Raw genomic sequence first — 20,116 nt, forward strand, 5'->3', positions numbered from 1 at the left:
AATAAAATGCTTAATTTGCAACCAGGGAACTTTTTTTAGCCAGTTCTTGGAAAGTCCAACAAGACAAGATCTATTTCAATATTCAGAAACACAATGACTTGGTATTCACAGTCTTTTGCAGCAATGAGTTTCACAGATTCACCATCGTCTGGCTAAAGAAATGTCTGTTCCTCTCAGTTCTAAAGGCTTATCTCTTCACTCTGAGGCTTGGACCATGATCTCTCCTATTAGTGGAAACAACTTGGCCATGCTATCCAGGCCTCTCAGTATTCAGCATGTTTCAATGTGATCTCTGTCATCCTTCTAAACTTCATCAAATACAGACTCAGAGTCCTCAACCACTTCTCATATAATAAGTCTTTCATTCTTGGGGGTAAATATCCTCCGGACCTCATCCAAAGCTAACACATCCCTCCTTAGATATGGGGCCCAAAACTGCTCAGAATATTCCAAGTGCAGTCCGACCAAAGTCTTATACAACCGCAGCAGTATGTCCCTGCTCTTGTATTCAAGCACTCTTGAAGTGAATGCTGATATTACATTTGCTTTTCTAATTGCTAACTGAACCTACATTTTAATCTTAAGAGAATCCTGAACTAGGACTCCCAAGTCCCTTGTGTTTCAGATTTCTGAAGCCTTTCCTCATTTAGAAAATAATCTACACCTCTATTTCTCCTACCAAAGTGCATTTCTCACACTTTCCATCTGCCACTTCTTTGCCCACACTCCTAGCCCATCCAGGTCCTTTTGCAGCCTTCCACCTCCTCAATGCTACCTGTCTCTTCCATGAAGGCATAACAGTAAGGGAGCATTTAGAAAATAGTGACCATACTCAGTTGGATTTTGGATATTTATGGAAAAGCATAAGGATGAGCAGGGAATAAAAGTTCTAAACTAAGAAAAGACTAATTTTACTTATATATAATACAATTTGGCCCAGGTCAACTAGAAGCACTAGAGTCGTAGGGTCATAGAGTCTTACAGCATGGAAACAGAACTTCAATCCAACAAGTCCACACCAACCATGTTCCCAAACCGAACTAATCTCACTTGTCTGCATTTGGCCCATATCCCTCCAAATCTTTCCTATTCATGTACTTATCCAAATGCCTTTTAAATGCTATAACTGTACCTACATCCACCACATCCTCTGGAGCTCATTCCACATACGATCAACTTCCAGTAGAAAACAAAATCACCCCTCCTGTCCTTTTTAAATCTTTCTCCTCTCACATTAAAAATATGCCATCTAGTTTTGAACTCCCCTACTCCTGGGAATAGACCCTTGCTATTCATTTTATCTACGTCCGTCATGATTTTATAAAGCTCTATAAGGTTATCCCACAAACACCTACGCTCCAGTGAAAAACAACCCAGCCTATCTTTATAACTCAAATCTTCCATATCTGGCAACATCTTGGTAATTTTTTTCTGCACCTTCTCCAATTTAATAATATCCTTCCTGTAGCAGCGCAACCAGAACTGTACACAGTACTCTACAAAAGGCCTCACCAACGTCCTGTATAACCTCCACATGACAGCCCAATTTCTATACTCAATGGTCTGAGCAATGAAGGCAAGCGTGCTAACTACCTTCTTAACCACCCTGTCTATGTGTAACGTAAATTTCAAATAACTACGCACCTGAAACCCTAAGTTGCTCTGTTCTACAACGCAGCCCAGCAACATGATCAATCATAAGTCATGCTTGAAATGGAAACAATTCCTCCCCAATCCAAAATGTTTAAGAGAATGATCATAGTTTATTACAAAATAAAAAATTGGCCTGCTGGGCACAAGTAAATTTTTTTTATAAGGAATATAAGGTAATGTACTGCCCCATTTTAAAATAAAGTGAAATGCCACACAGTTATGATCTTGTTTCTAAAGTTTCCTCTATAATTTCTTCAACTTACCATAGTGAAATCAATTGATCTCCCACTCCCTTTCAACAGCTGTGTTTTAATGCAACCAATGCTTTATTCCCACAGCTTGGGAGTAAAGAATCTCAACCTGTTGGGCAAAAAAAGGGGGGGGTGGTTATTATACAGTTCCTTCTGAATTAATTTGGTTGATATGATTACTTCTGAACCATCTTATAGTCCAGTAAATGCAGGAAAAACAGAATCTGAGCAGTGAAAGGTATTTCAGGAGAAAATAGTGAGAGAAGAAGACAAATATGTCCTCATAAAGTCAAAAGGTGGTGTTGTGTATTTATGCAACTGAATAGAATAGAATACAATACAATAGCCTTTATTGTCACATGCACGCAAATGGATGCAGAGAGAGGTTTTTAATGTCAATGCTTTGGTGCCATCTTGAATACTGGGTACCTCGGTACAGATACTTTGAGTATTTGTTACAGAACTGAAAGGGTAGAAAGAAAAAGTTCAGCATAGGAATACAAAGTTTTAAAAAGTACTTGACCTACTCAAAGGCCAGAATAAGAATATAGAAGTACCTTTAAAAGTACTCAAATTATTGTCTTTTTCACTGGGTCCATGCCCACCGGGCTTCAGAACACGAGGCCTTGCAGCCTCCATGCACTGGCCTCCAGCTTGGACTCATCTCCTGGATTCAACTCAGAGGCTGGGCCTGGACTGCCTCCCGCTCTGGGCTCTGGGCTGCAACTCGCCTCCTGTGCAGCATGGTCTCTGATTGATCTCCCATGCCGGGTTGGACTCAGACTTGCCTCTATTCTCCATTCCCTCTGGGTAAATTTAAAAACTTTAAAGTTGGTGGGTGGGAGCAGAAAAACTACAGAAAAGAGAAGAAAAGAAGGAAAAAATGGTGAATATATTGGACTGTCATTAAGAATCTGCTCACATGATGTGATGATGATATCAGCCATTTTGGAGGAAACCAGTTTAGTCCAGCATTGTGTCTTGTAGGGTAGGCACCTCCTTAACAAAAGCTATTGTTGTTTTAAACACTGCAGCCCCTTGTCCTTCTTGAATCATGACAGGTGTGACCAATCATAGGTATAAAGGGACATTAAAGTTAAGATTATTGAAACAAATAGAAGCTTGTGACAGATAACAAGGGCTGAAAGTGGCAGAGTCCCTAGAGGAGTATAAAAGGTACAGGAAAAAAGGAAATTAGGGAAGCAAAGCAATGCATGAGGAAGCATTAACAGGTAGACTACAGGGAAATTGAAAGGGTTTTAATCTCAAAATATATAAAGAATAAGAGAATAACTAGGAAAAGAGCAGGGTCTATTAGGGACCAGAGAGAAAATCTGTGTATGTGGACACCAAAGGAGAGGACACACTCCTCAATGAACATTTTGCTTCAGTCTTCACAATAGAAAAAGATCATGCAGCTATAAACATCTGGGTGAAGGACAATGCTATATTAGAAGAAATTAAGATAGGGCACAAGGAGATGCTAGTGGTTTAGCTGTCTTAAAAGCGAATAAATCTGAAGGGCCAAATGAGATGCATCGGTGTTCAGGGAGGTAAGGGAGGAGACATCAGAGTTCCTGGCAACAATTTTTAAAACTTCTCTGGTAACAGTTGACGTGCCAGAGGATTGGAGGATGACGAACTGTATCCCATTACTAAAAAAAGTGAGAAAGGGACAAACCAGAAAATTATAGGTCAATCAACCAATCAGGTGATGAGAAAGTTATTAGAAGGAACTTTGAGGGACAGAATATATCTGCACATGGAGAGACACTGATTAATTTGTTACCATTCATTTGTTAAGGGAACACTGTATTTGACAAATTGGATCAAATTTTTTGAGGAGTTAACAGGGGTCTTGATGATGGTGATGCATTTGATGTGGCCCACAGGATCTTTAGATGAGGTGTTCTGTGACTGACTGGTTGAGAAAGCAAGACCAAAGTAAGATCAATGAGATCCAAGGCAAAGACGCATATTGTGTCCCAAATTGGTTAGAAAGTTGGGAGTTGAAGGTGATGATAGAAGGATGTTTCTGTGGGGGTCTGGAAATCTATTTTCAGTGGAGGTCCACAGAGCTTGCTGTTAAGGCCATTATTATTTGTGGTGTATATGAATGGTTTGGGCTTAATTGTAAGAAGCTTGGAATCAAAAGAGTTGTGAATGCAGTTGGAAAGAGACTGAATCAGGAAGATAAAATAGAATTGATATAGGAACAAATAAGTTCAATGGGGCAGGATCATGCTGAAACAATGTCCTGTTTGTGAATTTTGAGGAGGAGGTAGAAGTGGGTTGTTAGGCTATGAGGTGGGAAGCATTGGGAATGAACTAACGGCAGTGAAATTCCTGGAAATAATGGCTTGATATTTGGGATTGGCGTTATCATCCAGGAGGAGGTACAAAGAAATATCTGAGAGTTGGCATTCAGCTTAAGTTGGCATTCAGTTGGCATTTGCAAGGTAGAGGTCAGTTTGCTGTATAACAACAGCATGACCCTTTTCAGTAGGTTTGGTAACAATGTCAGGATTTGACCTGAAAGAATGAGTTCACGATGTTCAGAGAGAGACAGGTTCAAATGAATGAAGAAACTAAAATAGCTACTGTCACACTGCCCTTTCTCAATGAAAAGACCATTAGCTAATTAGACACCTAATGAAGGCAAACAGGTATAAGGAGAATATTGAGGCAAGATGAAAGGATCCGCTGGTTGGTCAGAGGACTGGTGTCTCTACCCAAACTGATTCTATATTTTTTGAACCTCTAAACCAAGATCATTTCTCAATTTTGTGCTTTAAAAGATTGCAATAAAAATATGAAAACATAAAAAGATAAAAAATTTGAAAGTAAAAGGTAACAGTAGAAGAATGCTGTGACTTGTGGAGTTTGTTATCATTATGATGGGGTCATACAGGATAATATTTCCAATGTAGTTGGCTATGTACTATAACAATTAGTGAAGCAAGCTCCAATTTTGCCTTGTTGGCCTTCTCTCATGTAATAAATTGTTTCCTGATGCTAAAGCATGACTATTTAATAGAGTTTGTGTTCTTTCTACTATAATCTTTCTTTAACCTTCAGGTATGTTCAGTGAATTCTGGAGCATAAACATCGAGTGGATGAACTCATTCTGGAACAGAGCAAGTCCCGCCTGAAAGCTTGTCTCCTGCCAGCTTTATTTCAGTGGACTTAAGCTGAGCAGCAGGAAAACTCACTCCTCCTACCCAACCAAATGGAGTTATCAGCTTGTACAGGTTATTTGCTGACAACCAGACCAGAAATGTTGACTTATTGGTAAGCACCAGTATTGTTGCTTTTATCACTCCTGCAGTTGCAAGGAGGAAGACAAACTAAATACTCATTTATTTTTATTTTATCCAAAATGTATATCTGGCATATGCCTCACCATACTTTTAACAATAGTTTAGCATGCCTCAGAGACCTTTATCAATGGATATTTCAGGGTCAGTTTATCCCAAATTGTCTCAACCTCAGCAATTTGGGCAAATTTTCAATCCATTCCTTAACTGCATTTAATCAGTCAATATAAATCAGCAACTTGCTAGAAGGTGGGGGTCAAATGTCAGTGAGGGACTATGAGGGACCAAAAGTGTTACTTGCTGGTACAAATTTAAATGCTGAGGGTTTGAAATATGGTCTTGCACTAGTTTGTGAAGGAGAAGCCCCATGTGTATCTGGTGGAACCAAAACAGGTATTAAAATCATAGGACTTAAGGCCTTAATCATGTTCTGAAAGTTCTGATATCAGCATGGACTCCCAGCCTCAGCACAGACTTCCAGCCTCAAGAGTTTCAAGTTGAAGCCAGCACAGACTCCTGGCCTCAGCACAGACACCCAGCCTCAACATGGACTTCCAGCCTCAGCATAGACTCTTGGCCTCAACACAGATTCCTACACTCAATACGGACTTCTGACCTCAGCACGGACTCTCAGCCTCAGCACAGACTTCCAGCCTCAAGAAGAAGCCAGCAGACTCCCGACTTATATGTGGGCTACTAGCCTCAGTATGAACTCCTGGCCTCAGCACAGACTTCCGGCCTCAGCATGGACTCCCAGCCTTAGCAGGGACTTCTGACCTCATTGTGGACTTCCAGCCTCAAGACGAAGCCAGCACAGACTCCCTGCCTCAAAGTGGACTTCTGGCCTCAGCATCAACTCCTGGCCTCAGCACACACTTCTACTCTCAATACGAACTTCCGGCCTCAGCATGGACTCCCAGCTTCTGCACAGACCTCCAGCCTCAAGAAGAAGCCAGCACAGATTCCTGGCCTCAACATAGACTTCTAGCCTCAACATGAACTCCCGGTCTTAGCACGGACACCCAGCCTCAAGGTGAATCCAGAGTGAAATCCCAGCCTCGGTGTAGGCTCCTGGCCTCAGCACAGAATCCTGGCCTTGAGAGCCTCAAGGTGAGGCCAGGTGTGATGGGAAGGCTAGGTGCTGGCATGGACTGGGTTGGAAGAACTATTATTCTGAACTTTTTATTTCTTTGTTTTTGTACTTTTTCCTACAATTTTCTACTTTTGTACCTAAGATGGTGTGAAGGTCTGCAATGCTGGACAGTTTATTTCTTATTTTTCTAATTTTTTCTAAGGATTTATGCATAAGAATCTGTACCTAGGTATATTTGTAGCAAAAGATGGTGCCATAAGTGCTGACTTGTCAACTTTTCACCATACATGTGACAATAAAGCTAATTCTATTTCTAATTCTAATCATTGGAAACAGTTTGGGTGGAGGGAAGAAATAGAAAAGGAAGTAACTAATTGCTGGCAGTGTTTATGTCCACCTGACAGTAGCTACATTGTAGGACAGAGGATAAATCAATAAATATTGAAAACTAGTAAGAAAGGTACTGCAATAATCTTGCAAAAGTTTAATCTACATATAGAAACTTAAGAGTCATACAGCATGGAAACAGACCCAACCATCCTACTGCAGACCAGACATCCCAAACTCACCGAGCCTCATTGAGAGAGAGAGAAAGAGAGAGAGAGTGAAACTGTACAGTTACTGCCTTTGCTGTTTTTGAATTCATGTATCGCTGGACATCTGAGTGCATCTGGGAAAATTAACAAACAGTTAATTTCACAACTAATCTTGGAGGAACTGGTTTGGGCAAAGTTCACAACACAGAATCAGATAAGTTAATTGTTGTTTTAAGTCTGTCCAAGAGAAAGGCTGTATTAGTGAGTACAATGGGTTCTTTCTTGATTGTATATTTTTGGAGATACGTCTCTTGAAAATATAAGCCATAGCTATTAATTTAACCTGGTGCAGTGTTTTGTAGAGGAATTTTGTAGAGGTATTATTTTCTGGGTCTGTAGATTGTGAAGGATCTAAAATGGCCTTTGCAGTGATATGTACTTCTTGTCAGGTGTGGGAGTTTAAAGAGAGTTTAAGGGTTACTGCGGATTATATCTGTTGGATGTGAATCTTATCAGATCAAGTGGATTGGTTGGAGAGACAGATAGATGTGATGAGGAATTTGCAACAGCAACAGTATGTGATGGATGACAGTTATAGGAAGAGGGGAAAGTCTCAGGTACAGTCACATAGATGGGTTAACTCCAGGAAGGGTGAGAGAGGTCGGCACCTAGGACAGGAGTCTTTTGTGGATATACCCATTTCAAACAGGTATGCTGTTTTGGAAAATGTAGGGGGTGATGGATTCTCAGGGGAATGTAGCACGAACAGCCAAGTTTCTGGTTTTGAGACTGGCTCTAATGCAATGAGGGATATGTCGGCTTCCAAGAGATCAATTGTGTTAGGGGATTCTGCATCCGAGGTACAGACAGACGTTTCTGTGGCCAGCAGAGAAAAAGCAGAATAGTGTGTTGTTTCCCTGGTGCCCCAGAATCAAGGGTATCTCAGAGAGGGTGCAGAATGTTCTCACGGGGGAGAGGGGCCAGCAAGAGGTCATTGTCCACATTGGAACCAACGATATAGGAAGGGAAAAGGTTGAGATTCTGAAGGGAGATTACAGAGAGTTAGGCAGAAATTTAAAAAGGAGGTCCTCAAAGGTAGTAACATCTGGATTAATCCCAGTGCTACGAGCTAGTGAGGGCAGGAATAGGATAGAGCAGATGAATGCATGGCTGAGTAGCTGGTGTATGGGAGAAGGATTCACATTTTTGGATCATTGGAATCTCTTTTGGGGTAGAAGTGACCTGTACAAGAAGGACGGATTGCACCTAAATTGGAAGGGGACTAATATACTGGCAGGGAAATTTGTGAGAACTGCTCAGGAGGATCTAAACTAGTAAGCTGGGAGGGGGGGACCCAGGGAGATAGTGAGGAAAGCGATCAATCTGAGACTGGTACAGTTGAGAACAGAAGTGAGTCAAACAGTCAGGGCAGGCAGGGACAAGGTAGGACTAATAAATTAAACTGCATTTATTTCAATGCAAGGGGCCTAATAGGGATGGCAGATGAACTCAGGGTATGGTTAGGAACATGGGACTGGGATATCATAGCAATTACAGAAACATGGCTCAGGACTGGCAGCTTAATGTTCCAGGATACAAATGTACAGGAAAGATAGAAAGGGAGGCAAGAGAGGAGGGGGAGTGGCATTTTTGATAAGGGATAGCATTACAGCTGTGCTGATGGAGGATATTCCTGGAAATACATCCAGGGAAGTTATTTGGGTGGAACGGAGAAATAAGAAAGGGATGATCACCTTATTGGGATTGTATTTTCGACCCCCTAATAGTCAGAGGGAAATTGAGAAACAAACTTATAAGGAGATCTCAGCTATCTGTAAGAATAATAGGGTAGTTATGGTAGGGGATTTTAACTTTCCAAACATTGACTGGGACTGCCATAGTGTTAAAGGTTTAGATGGAGAGGAATTTCTTAAGTGCATACAAGACAATTTTCTGATTCAGTATGTGGATGTACCTACCAGAGAAGGTGCAAAACTTGACTTACTCTTGGGAAATAAGGCAGGGCAGGTGACTGAGGTGTCATTGGGGGAGCACTTTGGGGCCAACGACCATAATTCTATTCATTTTAAAATAGTGATGGCAAAGGATAGACCAGGTCTAAAAGTTGAAGTTCCAAATTGGAGAAAGGCCAATTTTGATGGTATTAGGCAAGAAATTTCCAGAGTTGATTGGAGGCAGATGTTAGCAGGTAAAGGGAGGCTGGCAAATGGGAATCCTTCAGAAATGAGATAACAAGAATCCAGAGGAAGTATATTCCTGTCAGGGTGAAAGGGAAGGCTGGTAGGTATAGGGAATGCTGGATGACTAAAGAAATTGAGGGTTTGGTTAAGAAAAAGAAGGAAGCATATGTCAGGTATAGACAGCATAGGCAGGATAGATCGAGTGAATCCTTAGAAGAGTATAAAGAAAGTAGGAGTATACTTAAGAGGGAAATCAGGAGGGCCAAAAGGGACATGAGATAGCTTTGGCAAATAGAATTAAGGAGAATCCAAAGGGTTTTTACAAATATATTAAGGACAAAAGCATAACTATGGAGAGAAATAGGGCCTATCAAAGATCAGCAAGGCAGCCTTTGTGTGGAGCCACAGAAAATGGGGGAGATACTAAATGAATATTTTGCATCAGTATTTACTGTGGAAAAGGATATGGAAGATTAGGACTGTAGGGAAATTGATGGTGACATCTTGCAAAATGTCCAGATTACAGAGGAGGAAGTGCTGGATGTCTTGAAATGGTTAAAGGTGGATAAATCCCCAGGACCTGATCAGATGTACCCGAGAACTCTGTGGGAAGCTAGAGAAGTGATTGCTGGACCTCTTGCTGAGATATTTGTATCATCGATAGTCACAGATGAGTTGTCGGAAGACTGGAGGTTGACAAACGTGATGCTACTGTTTAAGAAGGGCAGTAAAGACAAGCCAGGGAACTATAGACCGGTGAGCCTGACCTCAGTGGTGGACAAGTTGTTAGAGGGAACCTGAGGGACAGGATGTACCTGTATTTGGAAAGGCAAGGATTGATTAGGGATAGTCAACATGGCTTTGTGCATGGAAATCTTGTCTCACAAACTTGATTGTGTTTTTTGAAGAAGTAACAAAGAAGATTGATGAGGGCAAAGCAGTAGATGTGATTTATATGGACTTCAGTAAGGTGTTTGACAAGGTTCCCTGTGGGAGACTAATTAGCAAGGTTAGATCTCATGGAGTACAGAGAGAACTCGCCATTTGAATACAGAACTGGCTCGAAGGTAGAAGGCAGAGGGTGGTGGTGGAGGGTCGTTTTTCAGACTGGAGGCCTGTGACCAGTGGAGTGCCACAAGGATTGGTGCTGGGTCCTCTATCTTTTGTCATTTACATAAATGATTTGGATGTGAGCATAAGAGGCACAGTTAGTAAGTTTGCAGATGACACCAAAATTGGAGGTGTAGTGGACAGCGAAGAGGGTTACCTCAGATTACAACAAGATCTGGACCAGATGGGTCAATGGGCTGAGAAGTGGCAGATAGAGTTTAATTCAGATAAATGCGAGGTGCTGCATTTTGGGAAAGCAAATCTTAGCATGACTTATACACTTAATGGTAAGGTCCTAGGGAGTGTTGCTGAACAAAGAGACCTTGCAGTGCAGGTTCATAGATCCTTGAAAGTGGAGTTACAGGTAGATAGGATAGTGAAGAAGGCGTTTGGTATGCTTTCCTTTATTGGTCAGAGTATTGAGTACAGGAGTTGGGAGGTCATGTTACAGCTGTACAGGACATTAGTTAGGCCACTGTTGGAATATTGCTTGCAATTTTGGTTTCCTTCCTATTGGAAAGATGTTGTGAAACTTGAAAGGGTTCAGAAAAGATTTATAAGAATGTTGCCTGGGTTGGAAGATTTGAGCTACAGGGAGAGGCTAAACAGGCTGGGGCTGTTTTCCCTGGAGTGTCAGGGCTAAGGGGTGACAGTATAGAGGTTTACAAAATTATGAGGGGCATGGATAGGATAAATAGACAAAGTCTTTTCCCTGGGGTCAGGGAGTCCAGAACTAGAGGGCATAGGTTTAGGGTGAGAGGGGAAAGATATAAAAGATACCTAATGGGCAACTTTTTCACGCAGAGAGTGGTACATGTATGGAATGAGCTGCTAGAGGATGTGGTGGAGGCTGGTACAATTGCAACACTTAAGAGGCATTTGGATGGGTATATGAATAGGAAGGGTTTGGAGGGATATGGGCCGGGTGCTGGCAGGTGAGACTAGATTGGTTTGGGATATCTGGTTGGCATGGACAGGTTGGACTGAAGGGTCTATTTCCATGCTGTACATCTCTATGACTCTTTAACTCTATGACTAGCATCTGGTCCACATCCCTCCAAACCCTTCATATTCATGTACCCGTCCATAAGCCTTTTAAATATCGTAACTGTACTCACACCCTCTGGCAGCGCATTCCATATACGCTCCACCTTCTGTGTGAAAAAGTCACCCCTCAGGTCCTTTTTCAATCTTTACCCTCTCACCTTAGATCTGTACCACCAAGTTTTGGACTGTCCCACCAGAGGAAAAAGATTGGACAAATCTAATTGGCACAAGTAGCCTGCAAAACGAGTTAATAGAATATATTAGCAACAATTTCTTTGAACAAAATCTTCTGGATCCAACTAGGAAACTGGCTGTTTTAGACCTCATAATGTGTAAATGAGATAGGATTACTTAAAATGGTACAGTAAAGGGTTGGCAAAGTGGCTCAGTGGTTAGCACTGCTGCCTCACAGCACTAGGGACTGGGTTTGATTCCAGCCTTGGGCGACTGTCTGTGTGGAGTTTGCACATTCTCACCGTGTCTGCGTGAGTTTCCTCCCACACTCCAAAGATGTGCAGATTAGGTGGACTGGTCATGCTAAATTGCCAGGGAGAATCTAGGGATGTGCAGGTTAGGTCAGTTAGCTATGGTAACGCTGCATTACACGGATAGGATGGGGGAAGCTGGATCTTAGTGGGATGCTCTTTGGACAGTTGGTGCAGACACAAAAGAATAGCCTCTTTCAACACCATATGGATTCTGTGATCCTAAAGGATCCTTTAGGTAAGAGTGATCTAAACTTCATAAAACTCCATGTTTACTTGGAAGGAAAAAGCTTAGATCTGAATCTAGTGGATCAAACTTTAGTAAAGACAATTACAAAGATATAAAGGCAGAGTTTGCTAAAGTTGAGTGGGAAAATAGATTCAATAGTAAAACACTACAAAAGCAGTAACAGACTTTTAAGCACATACTTCATAACATGGAACAAAGATATATTCTATTGAGAATGACAGACATTAGAAGGATGCACCACCTGTGGATATCTAAGGAAATTAAGATGATATCAAATCTTAATAGGAAATGAACTATGCTGCAAAAATTAGTGATATCGCCCAGAAAATTTAAAAAAGAACAAGAAACCAACAAAAGACATTTAAAGGCAGGGGAAATTTGACTGAGAGAAAAATTGGCATGATGTATAAAACAAACTGTAATAAGTATGCAAATATTTCTACAACTATATAAAAGGAAGATCGTAGCTAAAGTAGGTATTGGTCCCTTGGAGGATGCGACTCAGGAATTAGTCATGGGAAATGAGAAAATAACAGATTTTGAACAAGCAATTTGTATCTGTCTTCACAATAGAAGGCACAAAAGGCATTTGAAGAATAGTAAGAAATCAAGAGATAAAAGACAAGGAGGAATTTAAAACAGCCACAATCACCAGAGAAACATACTAGGGAAATTCTTAAGACTAAGGGTAATCAGCACTCTGGACTTGAAGGCCTAGATTACTGTGGTACTTGAAAGAGGGATATGTTTGCATTGAATGTAGTTCAGAAATGGTTCATTAGGCTGATTCCAAGGATGAAGATGTTGCCTTGTAAGGAAATGTTGAGCAGGTTGGACCCGTTCTCATTGAAGTTTAGCAGAAGGAGAGGTGACCTTATTGAAAGATATAAGATTCTGATGAGGCTTAACAGGGTAGATGCTGATTCCTTTCAGGGGTTGTCTAGAACAAGAAGGTATAGTTTAAAATCATTTAAGATGTATATACTTGCACTGGGTGGCACAGTGGCTCAGTGGTTAGCACTGCTGCCTCACAGTACCAGGGATCTGGGTTTGATTCCAGCCTCGAGCGACTGACTGTGTGGAGTTTGCACATTCTCCCTATGACTACATGGATTTCCTCTGGGTCCTCTGGTTTCTTCCCACAGTCCAAAGATGTGCAGGTTAGGTGGATTGGCCATCTTAAAATTGCCTATAGTGTTCAGAGATGTGTAGGTTAGGTGCATTATTTAGGGGAATGAGTCTGGCTGGGTTACTCTTTGGAGGGTCGGTGTGGACTTGTTGGGCCAAATTGTCTGTTTCTACACTGTGTAGATCCCATGATATTGTGAAATTTCTTGTCTCAAAGGGTTTTTAAGTGTTTGGAATAGTCTTTTTCAGACAGCAACAGAGGTTGGGCCATTGAATATAGTTAGACAGATTGTTGAGCTAGAACTGAAAGAAGAGTTATGCAGGACAGGCAAGAAAGTGGAGTTGAGGCCATGATCAGATCAGCCTATGATCTTATTGAATGGCTTATTCCTGCCTCTATTTCTTATCTAATGGCCTAAGTAAGCACCATGAGCCTCTTGCATGTAATATCATTAAGATAAATGAAGCAAAGATCTTCTTGCTTTATTCCTTTCCCAAGTTTTAAAAGAAGTACTGATTTCTTTCATAAAGGCATATTCCCTTCCAACTGCATATTTCATGGTAATGGAGTAATTGATCTGGTTTCAGACATTCTTCAAGTCTTTGTTGTTTTTTGTTTCTCCAAATCTGGTAAATTTACGTCCCTCACACAAAATGCACTGACATCGCACCACCTAATCCCCAGACCAGATAGGGAGAACAAGCTCGGACACAATCTTATTATTCAGGCATGTTGGGGAAATAGATTGTGAGAAATTGCTTTAAAGTAGATAAGGATACTGTACCTGTATCGAATCCAATTTCATCGTCATGGATATGATCTGAGAGATTGTGCTGTACAGGCTGGTGCTCAGGGGCAGCACATTGTCTTTCTTCATGACCAGCAGTACAGGCTACAAATCAGACCATGCCAGACTGGCCTAAGGTTGCCATCGTGATTGAACCAATCTCAGACATCTGGAGGAATGCACAGCACTGTATGAAGAAGGTGAATGTCCTTCTCCACTCTGCCAGCATAAATGCCACCAAAACCTCACATTCACTTTCTATCGCTGCACCACTTCCCATCAAGTGACAAGTTTCATGGCTTTGTATTTGTCCTAAATGGCATGGCAAAACAGTAATAATATAACCTTGATACCTGTGGCAGAGAGCCAATGTGCCAATAGACATAGCAATGTAAAGCAGTAAAGTTGTGAGTACATAGCTAGGGTCAGAGTGAGTGAGTGATATGACACTAAGTGAAGAGCCCAGAGAAGCAGCCTGGTCGATGAGCTGGGCGCATGTCTCTGAGTGCATAGTGTCTTTCCTGAAGCACAACAAAGATAACTGTCAGTACAGTCTAATGCACAAATTTGAAGTGCAGAAGCATCCTTTAAGTGGATCAGAGATGTGTCATAAGGGTTCATAGAGGCTGGCATATGTCGATCACCAATGTCAATGGACGTAGAGTCTGTTGGCTGGTGTCCATGAAGTGTGTCTGAGATATTGGTTCTTGGTGTCCAACATGGAGCTCTTTTGGAGCAGTGACGGATTTTCCAGTTAAGATCACTTCTGGTTCCACGTCAAGTTCTCCCAATAGCTAGTTTGTATGACAGGCTTGGGAAGATCACAATGAATAGCAAATTGGACTGTTAAACAAGGTGTTTCTCAAACAATAATGAGTATCAATTGGAAACTGATACTCCGTTGTCACTCCCTAGCGAGAATGTCGCCATGCTGCTTGGGAAAAGTGTACCAAGGTGGATAGAGATTATCTCGATGCCAAGGTGGGCTTCTCTAAATATTTTGCCCAATTCTGCTCCTCATCTTCCCATATCCTACATCGCTCAGAGCCTGTTAAGATTCAATTCCATATTTTATGAAGAAAGCATGACGGCATAGTTAAGGGCTAAATTCTGAGGACTGGTTACATGCATTAGGCTGGTCACCCAAAAGTGGCAAATGGATGATCTATCCATTCTGTCCTCATGTCACAGAAACCGGTCGGAAACAAATTTGATTCACTTTATGTGAGATGCAGAATGCAATGCGTAGAGAAAAGACTGTAAGTCACAATGTTCCAGCTGTATGCTGAAGACTTATGCCCGTGACTTAACTGTACCTTTAGCTTAGCAGTTTCAGCACACCTGGTACACTGGAACTTACCATATCAATGGGAACTTTGTCAAGTTATGTCCTGTCTACAAAAAAGTAGGACAAATCCAACATGACCAATGACCATCACATCAGTCAACTGCATCTGCAAGCAAAGTAAAGTAATTTTTTTCACAATAGCACTTGCATAACAATTTTTTTTAGCTGATGCTCAGTTAGGATCTGCTAGGATCACTCATCTCCACATCTCATTATAGCCTTGTTCCAAACTTGGGCACTCAAGTTGAATTCTGTGGTGAGATTAGAATGACTGCCTTTGATATTACGACAACATTTGAGCATAAATGAGCCCTTGATGGGAATCTATGGAAACTGGATGGAGTCATATTTAGTACAAAGAAAAAGGGCTCTGATTTTGAAGGCTAATCATCCAAATCCCAGGATGTTGCTGCAAGAGTTTCTGAGGGCAGTGCTGTAGGGCCAACCATCGTCAGCTGCTTCACCAGTGATCTTAGCTCCGTCATAAGGTCAAAAGTAATGATGTTCTCTGTTTGTGCAACATGCAATTTCATTTGCAACAGCTCAGATAATGAAAGTGTCCATGTCTGGCGATGACATCATCATCCCTCTCATTACTTCCTTGTCAATATAAAGCTCAACTGCTTTGATCATCCCAATATTTAATTAAAGGAACTTTCACCTAATTCAGAACTGCATTGCAGAGCAAGCAGCCTTACTACTCAGAGAGTGAAGGATTTGAGACATCTGGTGGAGAGGTTTAGCTGGGTGTTGATGAGCACACACAGAAATTGGTATCTTGTCTATGGATGATGTTGTCAGTATTATGACAATAGTGAAAATATAATACTGAACTGGAATCAGTGCCAAAAATAATATTTATAGACAGATAGCAAAGTGGGTGGAAAATTAATGGATGGACTCTAATGTAGTCCTAAAATCTGCTTAAAAGCCTGTGTAATTGTGAAAAATTGACTTTACCCTTTCTGCATACTAAGAAGAAAAGTTGAACATGATGATAATTGCAGTGAAAATTTCTTTGTTACATAGAGTAGAAAACTGTTTGGCATTTGCTAGCAAGAGCACACTGTCAGCGTCTGTGATCACATTGTTCAATGACGTCAACCCCTGCCCTTATCAGGGGTAACAATAGCTATGCTAAAGAGTGGGTAAATCTTATAAGCTCTAAGAAGAGTCTTTGGTGTTTGTGACCAGCTTCAGAGATCCGGAAATTATTTTAACAATGTTGCCCAAACAACTATTAGTCCCAATATTTTATTTCCACAAATATTATGTTCCTTCATTTTTTTTCAGTAGTACCCCGTGTCATCACAGATTTCTTTATGAAGCAGGTGCCAGCAAATAATTTGTGTTACCATGAGTTTCAGGCAATGCCTATAACCAGTAGTTGCCCTGACCAGGACACTCAAAACAATTTGTTTCCATGCACTGTTCACCAACATGACATGCTTCTTATTTGTTAAAAGACAATTTATGGTTTGTTATGATGCAGTGTTACTTCCCTCAAGGTTACTGCAGTAGCAATCATTATACTCTAATATCAGCAGTTGAAGTCTGAGGCCATTATTGCACACAAGAGGTCACTTTTGAGCCCATGGTAAATAGTGTGATGATTCTGCAAGGATATTATATTTGCAATATGTTTTATTATATTTTGGCTAAGCCATCTGTCAGTACACAAAGAATTGCATTCAATCGGTATTAGTAGGACAAAAAGCAATAAATAGTGAAAACATTTGACATCAGAAAGCAATAGCCAGTTGCTTCAGCTGTTCAATTCCAGATGTGAATTAACTGGTGAAAGGTGTCTGCCTGCATCTTCAAAATGTGTGCTTGTCTGATAATTAGTGACATGAAATACCTCTGCTGCAAATCATACCCATATCTAGTTTTACATTTAAAGCATATTTTCAAACATCATTTCACTCATGCAGTTTGGTAAAGCAGTATTATGGAATGTTATAGCACAGAAACAGTGTGCTACTTGAAGCAGGTGTCTTGTGTTGCTCAATTGTACAGGCCTCATGAAAGGGTCAAAGAATTTAGCAGGCCTCTTCACCAGTTTTCTGATGGTTTGGTCTGTTATTGCATTGAACTATTAATATAAACTTGACCATGGCAGCATTTCACATTCTATTTAAGTTAAATGTACTTTATATATATTGCATAGTAATTCATTTGACTGTCACATTTTCTCTTCTTCTCACCAATTAGTCTCAACCATCACTCATAAAATAAACAACACAAACTGAACTTTACTAAAAATGTCAATTTTAGTGAGTTTTCTGAAGGGTTTCTCTCCAGGAGCACTAGTGACAATTGTCACTTCATTTTCCAAAGATCAGCTCCTTACCCACGCATCACATTGCTACAGTGCCCTGCTCTTCTTTTTTCTCATGGGATTTATGGCACTTTTAAACAGCTATGCACCAGGTTAACCATTTCCAGTCAGGAAATGCCCTTCATTGTACAAATAGTGTGAGGGGAACCAAAAACCAACAATCCTTGTGGCACTGACCTGGTATTGCTGACACTTAATAGCGATACAAATGCACATTTGTAGATGCCACTCATTGGTGAGATTCTCGACTTGTCATTCAAAACTTCATTAAAGGATTGGACTTTTATCTTTCAGTATTGAGAATCTAACTTCTGTTGATCTCACATTATTTTCCCAACTGATTCTCCAATGCACACAATGTTCAGGGACTGGAAAGATTTGGCTATTCTTTTCTAAGCTGCTAAAAGTGTATGCTTTTGTAAGATGGTTCTGTTTTAAACTGTCTTTTTTAGTTCAATGTAAAATGGAACATTCAAAATGGTGAGGTGATCTCCTACTAGTTCTGCTCAATGATTAGTCATAAGCCAATGTGACCTGGTTGTCATCAGAAACTGTATACCCTGGTGAAGCCCTATTATCTACTTGAACATTTTAAAATTCAAACTTATCTTTCAAAGCTTTTGGTTCCTACAGAAATTATAACAAACTCATGATCTTCAGAAAGCTAGAAAATAATACTTTTCAGAAGATGTTCAGAGAAACATCTGTCTGTTTTTAAGGCAAGAAGTATAGATCCATCACTGCTCTATCAGCTGGATTCAGAATTTCTGTGGGAATTATCGAGTAATTGAGATAAACAGCATAGATTCTGCAGTCCAACTCATCCGCACTGACCAGACATCTGAGTCTGACCTAATCCCATTTGCCAGCATTTGGCCCATATCCCACTAAACCCTTCCCATTTATATACCCATCTAAATGCTTTTTAAATGTTGTAATTGTATTTGCCTACACAACTTTCTCTGGTAGCTCATTCCATACATGCTGCACCTTCTGCATGAAAAAGTTACCCCTCAGGTCCATCTTAAATCTTTCCTCTCTCACCTTAAATCTATACCCTCTGGTTTTTGACTCACCCACCCTAGGAAAAAGACCTTGGCCAGTCACAATATCCATGCCCTTCATGATTTTGTAAACCTCTATAAGGTCACCCCTCAGTCTTTGCTACTCCAGGAAAAAAAAAGCCCAGCTTATTCAGCTTCTCCCTCAAACTCAAATCCTCCAGACCCAACAATAGCCTTATAGATTTTTTTCTGCACCCTCTCAAGTTTAACAATATCTTTCCTATAGCAGGGAGACCAGAATTGAATGTAGTATTCTTAAAGTGGCCTAAGAAATGTCCTGTACAGCCATGACATGGCATCGCAACTTCTATATTCAATGTTTTGACCAATGAAGGCAAGCATGCCAAACATGTTCTTCACTACCCTGTCTACCTATGACTCCACTTTCAAGGAACAATGCACCTGCACCCCTAGCTCTCTTTGTTCAGTAACACAGTCCAGGGCCCTACCATTAAGTATATAAGTCCCGCCTTGATTTGCTTTACCAAAATGCAACACCTCACATTTGGATAAATTAAATTCCATCTGCCATTCCTCGGCCCATTGACCCATCTGATCAAGGTTCTATTGTATTCTGATATAATCTTATGCACTGCCCACTACACCACATATTCTGATGTCATCTGCAAACTTACTAACCCTACCTCCTAAATTTATATCCAAATCATTTATATAAATGACGAATAGCAGTGGACTCCACACCATTCTTTGATCAAGTCAGTGGGGTTGTGCCTTCATCTCGTTCTCCAAAAATAATTTTCAACATATTGTCAACATGAGGTTTGATAAATCCCTGCACATCCTGCAATTACATTGGTCTAAAATGACTTGAGATGTTATGACATTGAAAAGTGTCGCCTTTGTAAATTTGACTGTGAAAAATGTGCCCTCCATACTTATGGGGGCACATAAGAATTACCAAGCAATATGTATTATGTGCAAATTGGTATGAATTAGAAGTACATGTGGAACAGTTTGTAACAACAATCTTTGAACAATTCATGAAATATATGACGCTACTATCTGCTTGTCAGTTCCTTTTAAATATGATATATTTTCTGCATCTGTTCCTAGGTCACAAAGTAATTAATCAGATTACCATTGCTTCCCAGAAGCATACATTAGTTTCTTCTGGGAAGGGTGTGTTAATGTGCCAATTCAACAACCCTCCATGACTCACCTCAGTCTAACTGCATGCCCATTTAACTATCCATCAAAGAAGTGTTATAATTCTTTGCTATTTGCCCACAGAACAACAAGAAACATAAAAACAAAGTGCAATACCCAACTCCTTCTTAAAATCATACAATGTTTTGGCCTTGACTGCTTTCTGTATAGTGAATTCCACAGGCTCACCACTCCCTGGGTGCAAGGATTTCTCTTCTTCTCAATCCTAAATGGTCTGCCCTGCATCCTCAGACAGTGACCTCTGGTTTTGAACTACCCTGCCATTAGGAACACGCTTCCTGCATTCACACTGTCTAATCCTGTTCGAATTTTATAG

General features: G+C 40.6%; 1 protein-coding gene across 1 annotated transcript in view; it reads left to right on the forward strand.

Moving 5' to 3' along the window:
- The window catches only part of ush2a (Usher syndrome 2A (autosomal recessive, mild)), a 929,735-nt gene that overhangs the window by 881,187 nt on the left and 28,432 nt on the right, over positions 1 to 20,116 (forward strand). The window contains 1 exon segment of the mRNA XM_072580162.1: positions 5,104 to 5,162. Coding sequence (XP_072436263.1) covers positions 5,104 to 5,162 — 59 coding nt within the window.

Source organism: Chiloscyllium punctatum, chromosome 11 (assembly GCF_047496795.1).
Source record: "Chiloscyllium punctatum isolate Juve2018m chromosome 11, sChiPun1.3, whole genome shotgun sequence".
NCBI lineage: Eukaryota > Metazoa > Chordata > Chondrichthyes > Orectolobiformes > Hemiscylliidae > Chiloscyllium > Chiloscyllium punctatum.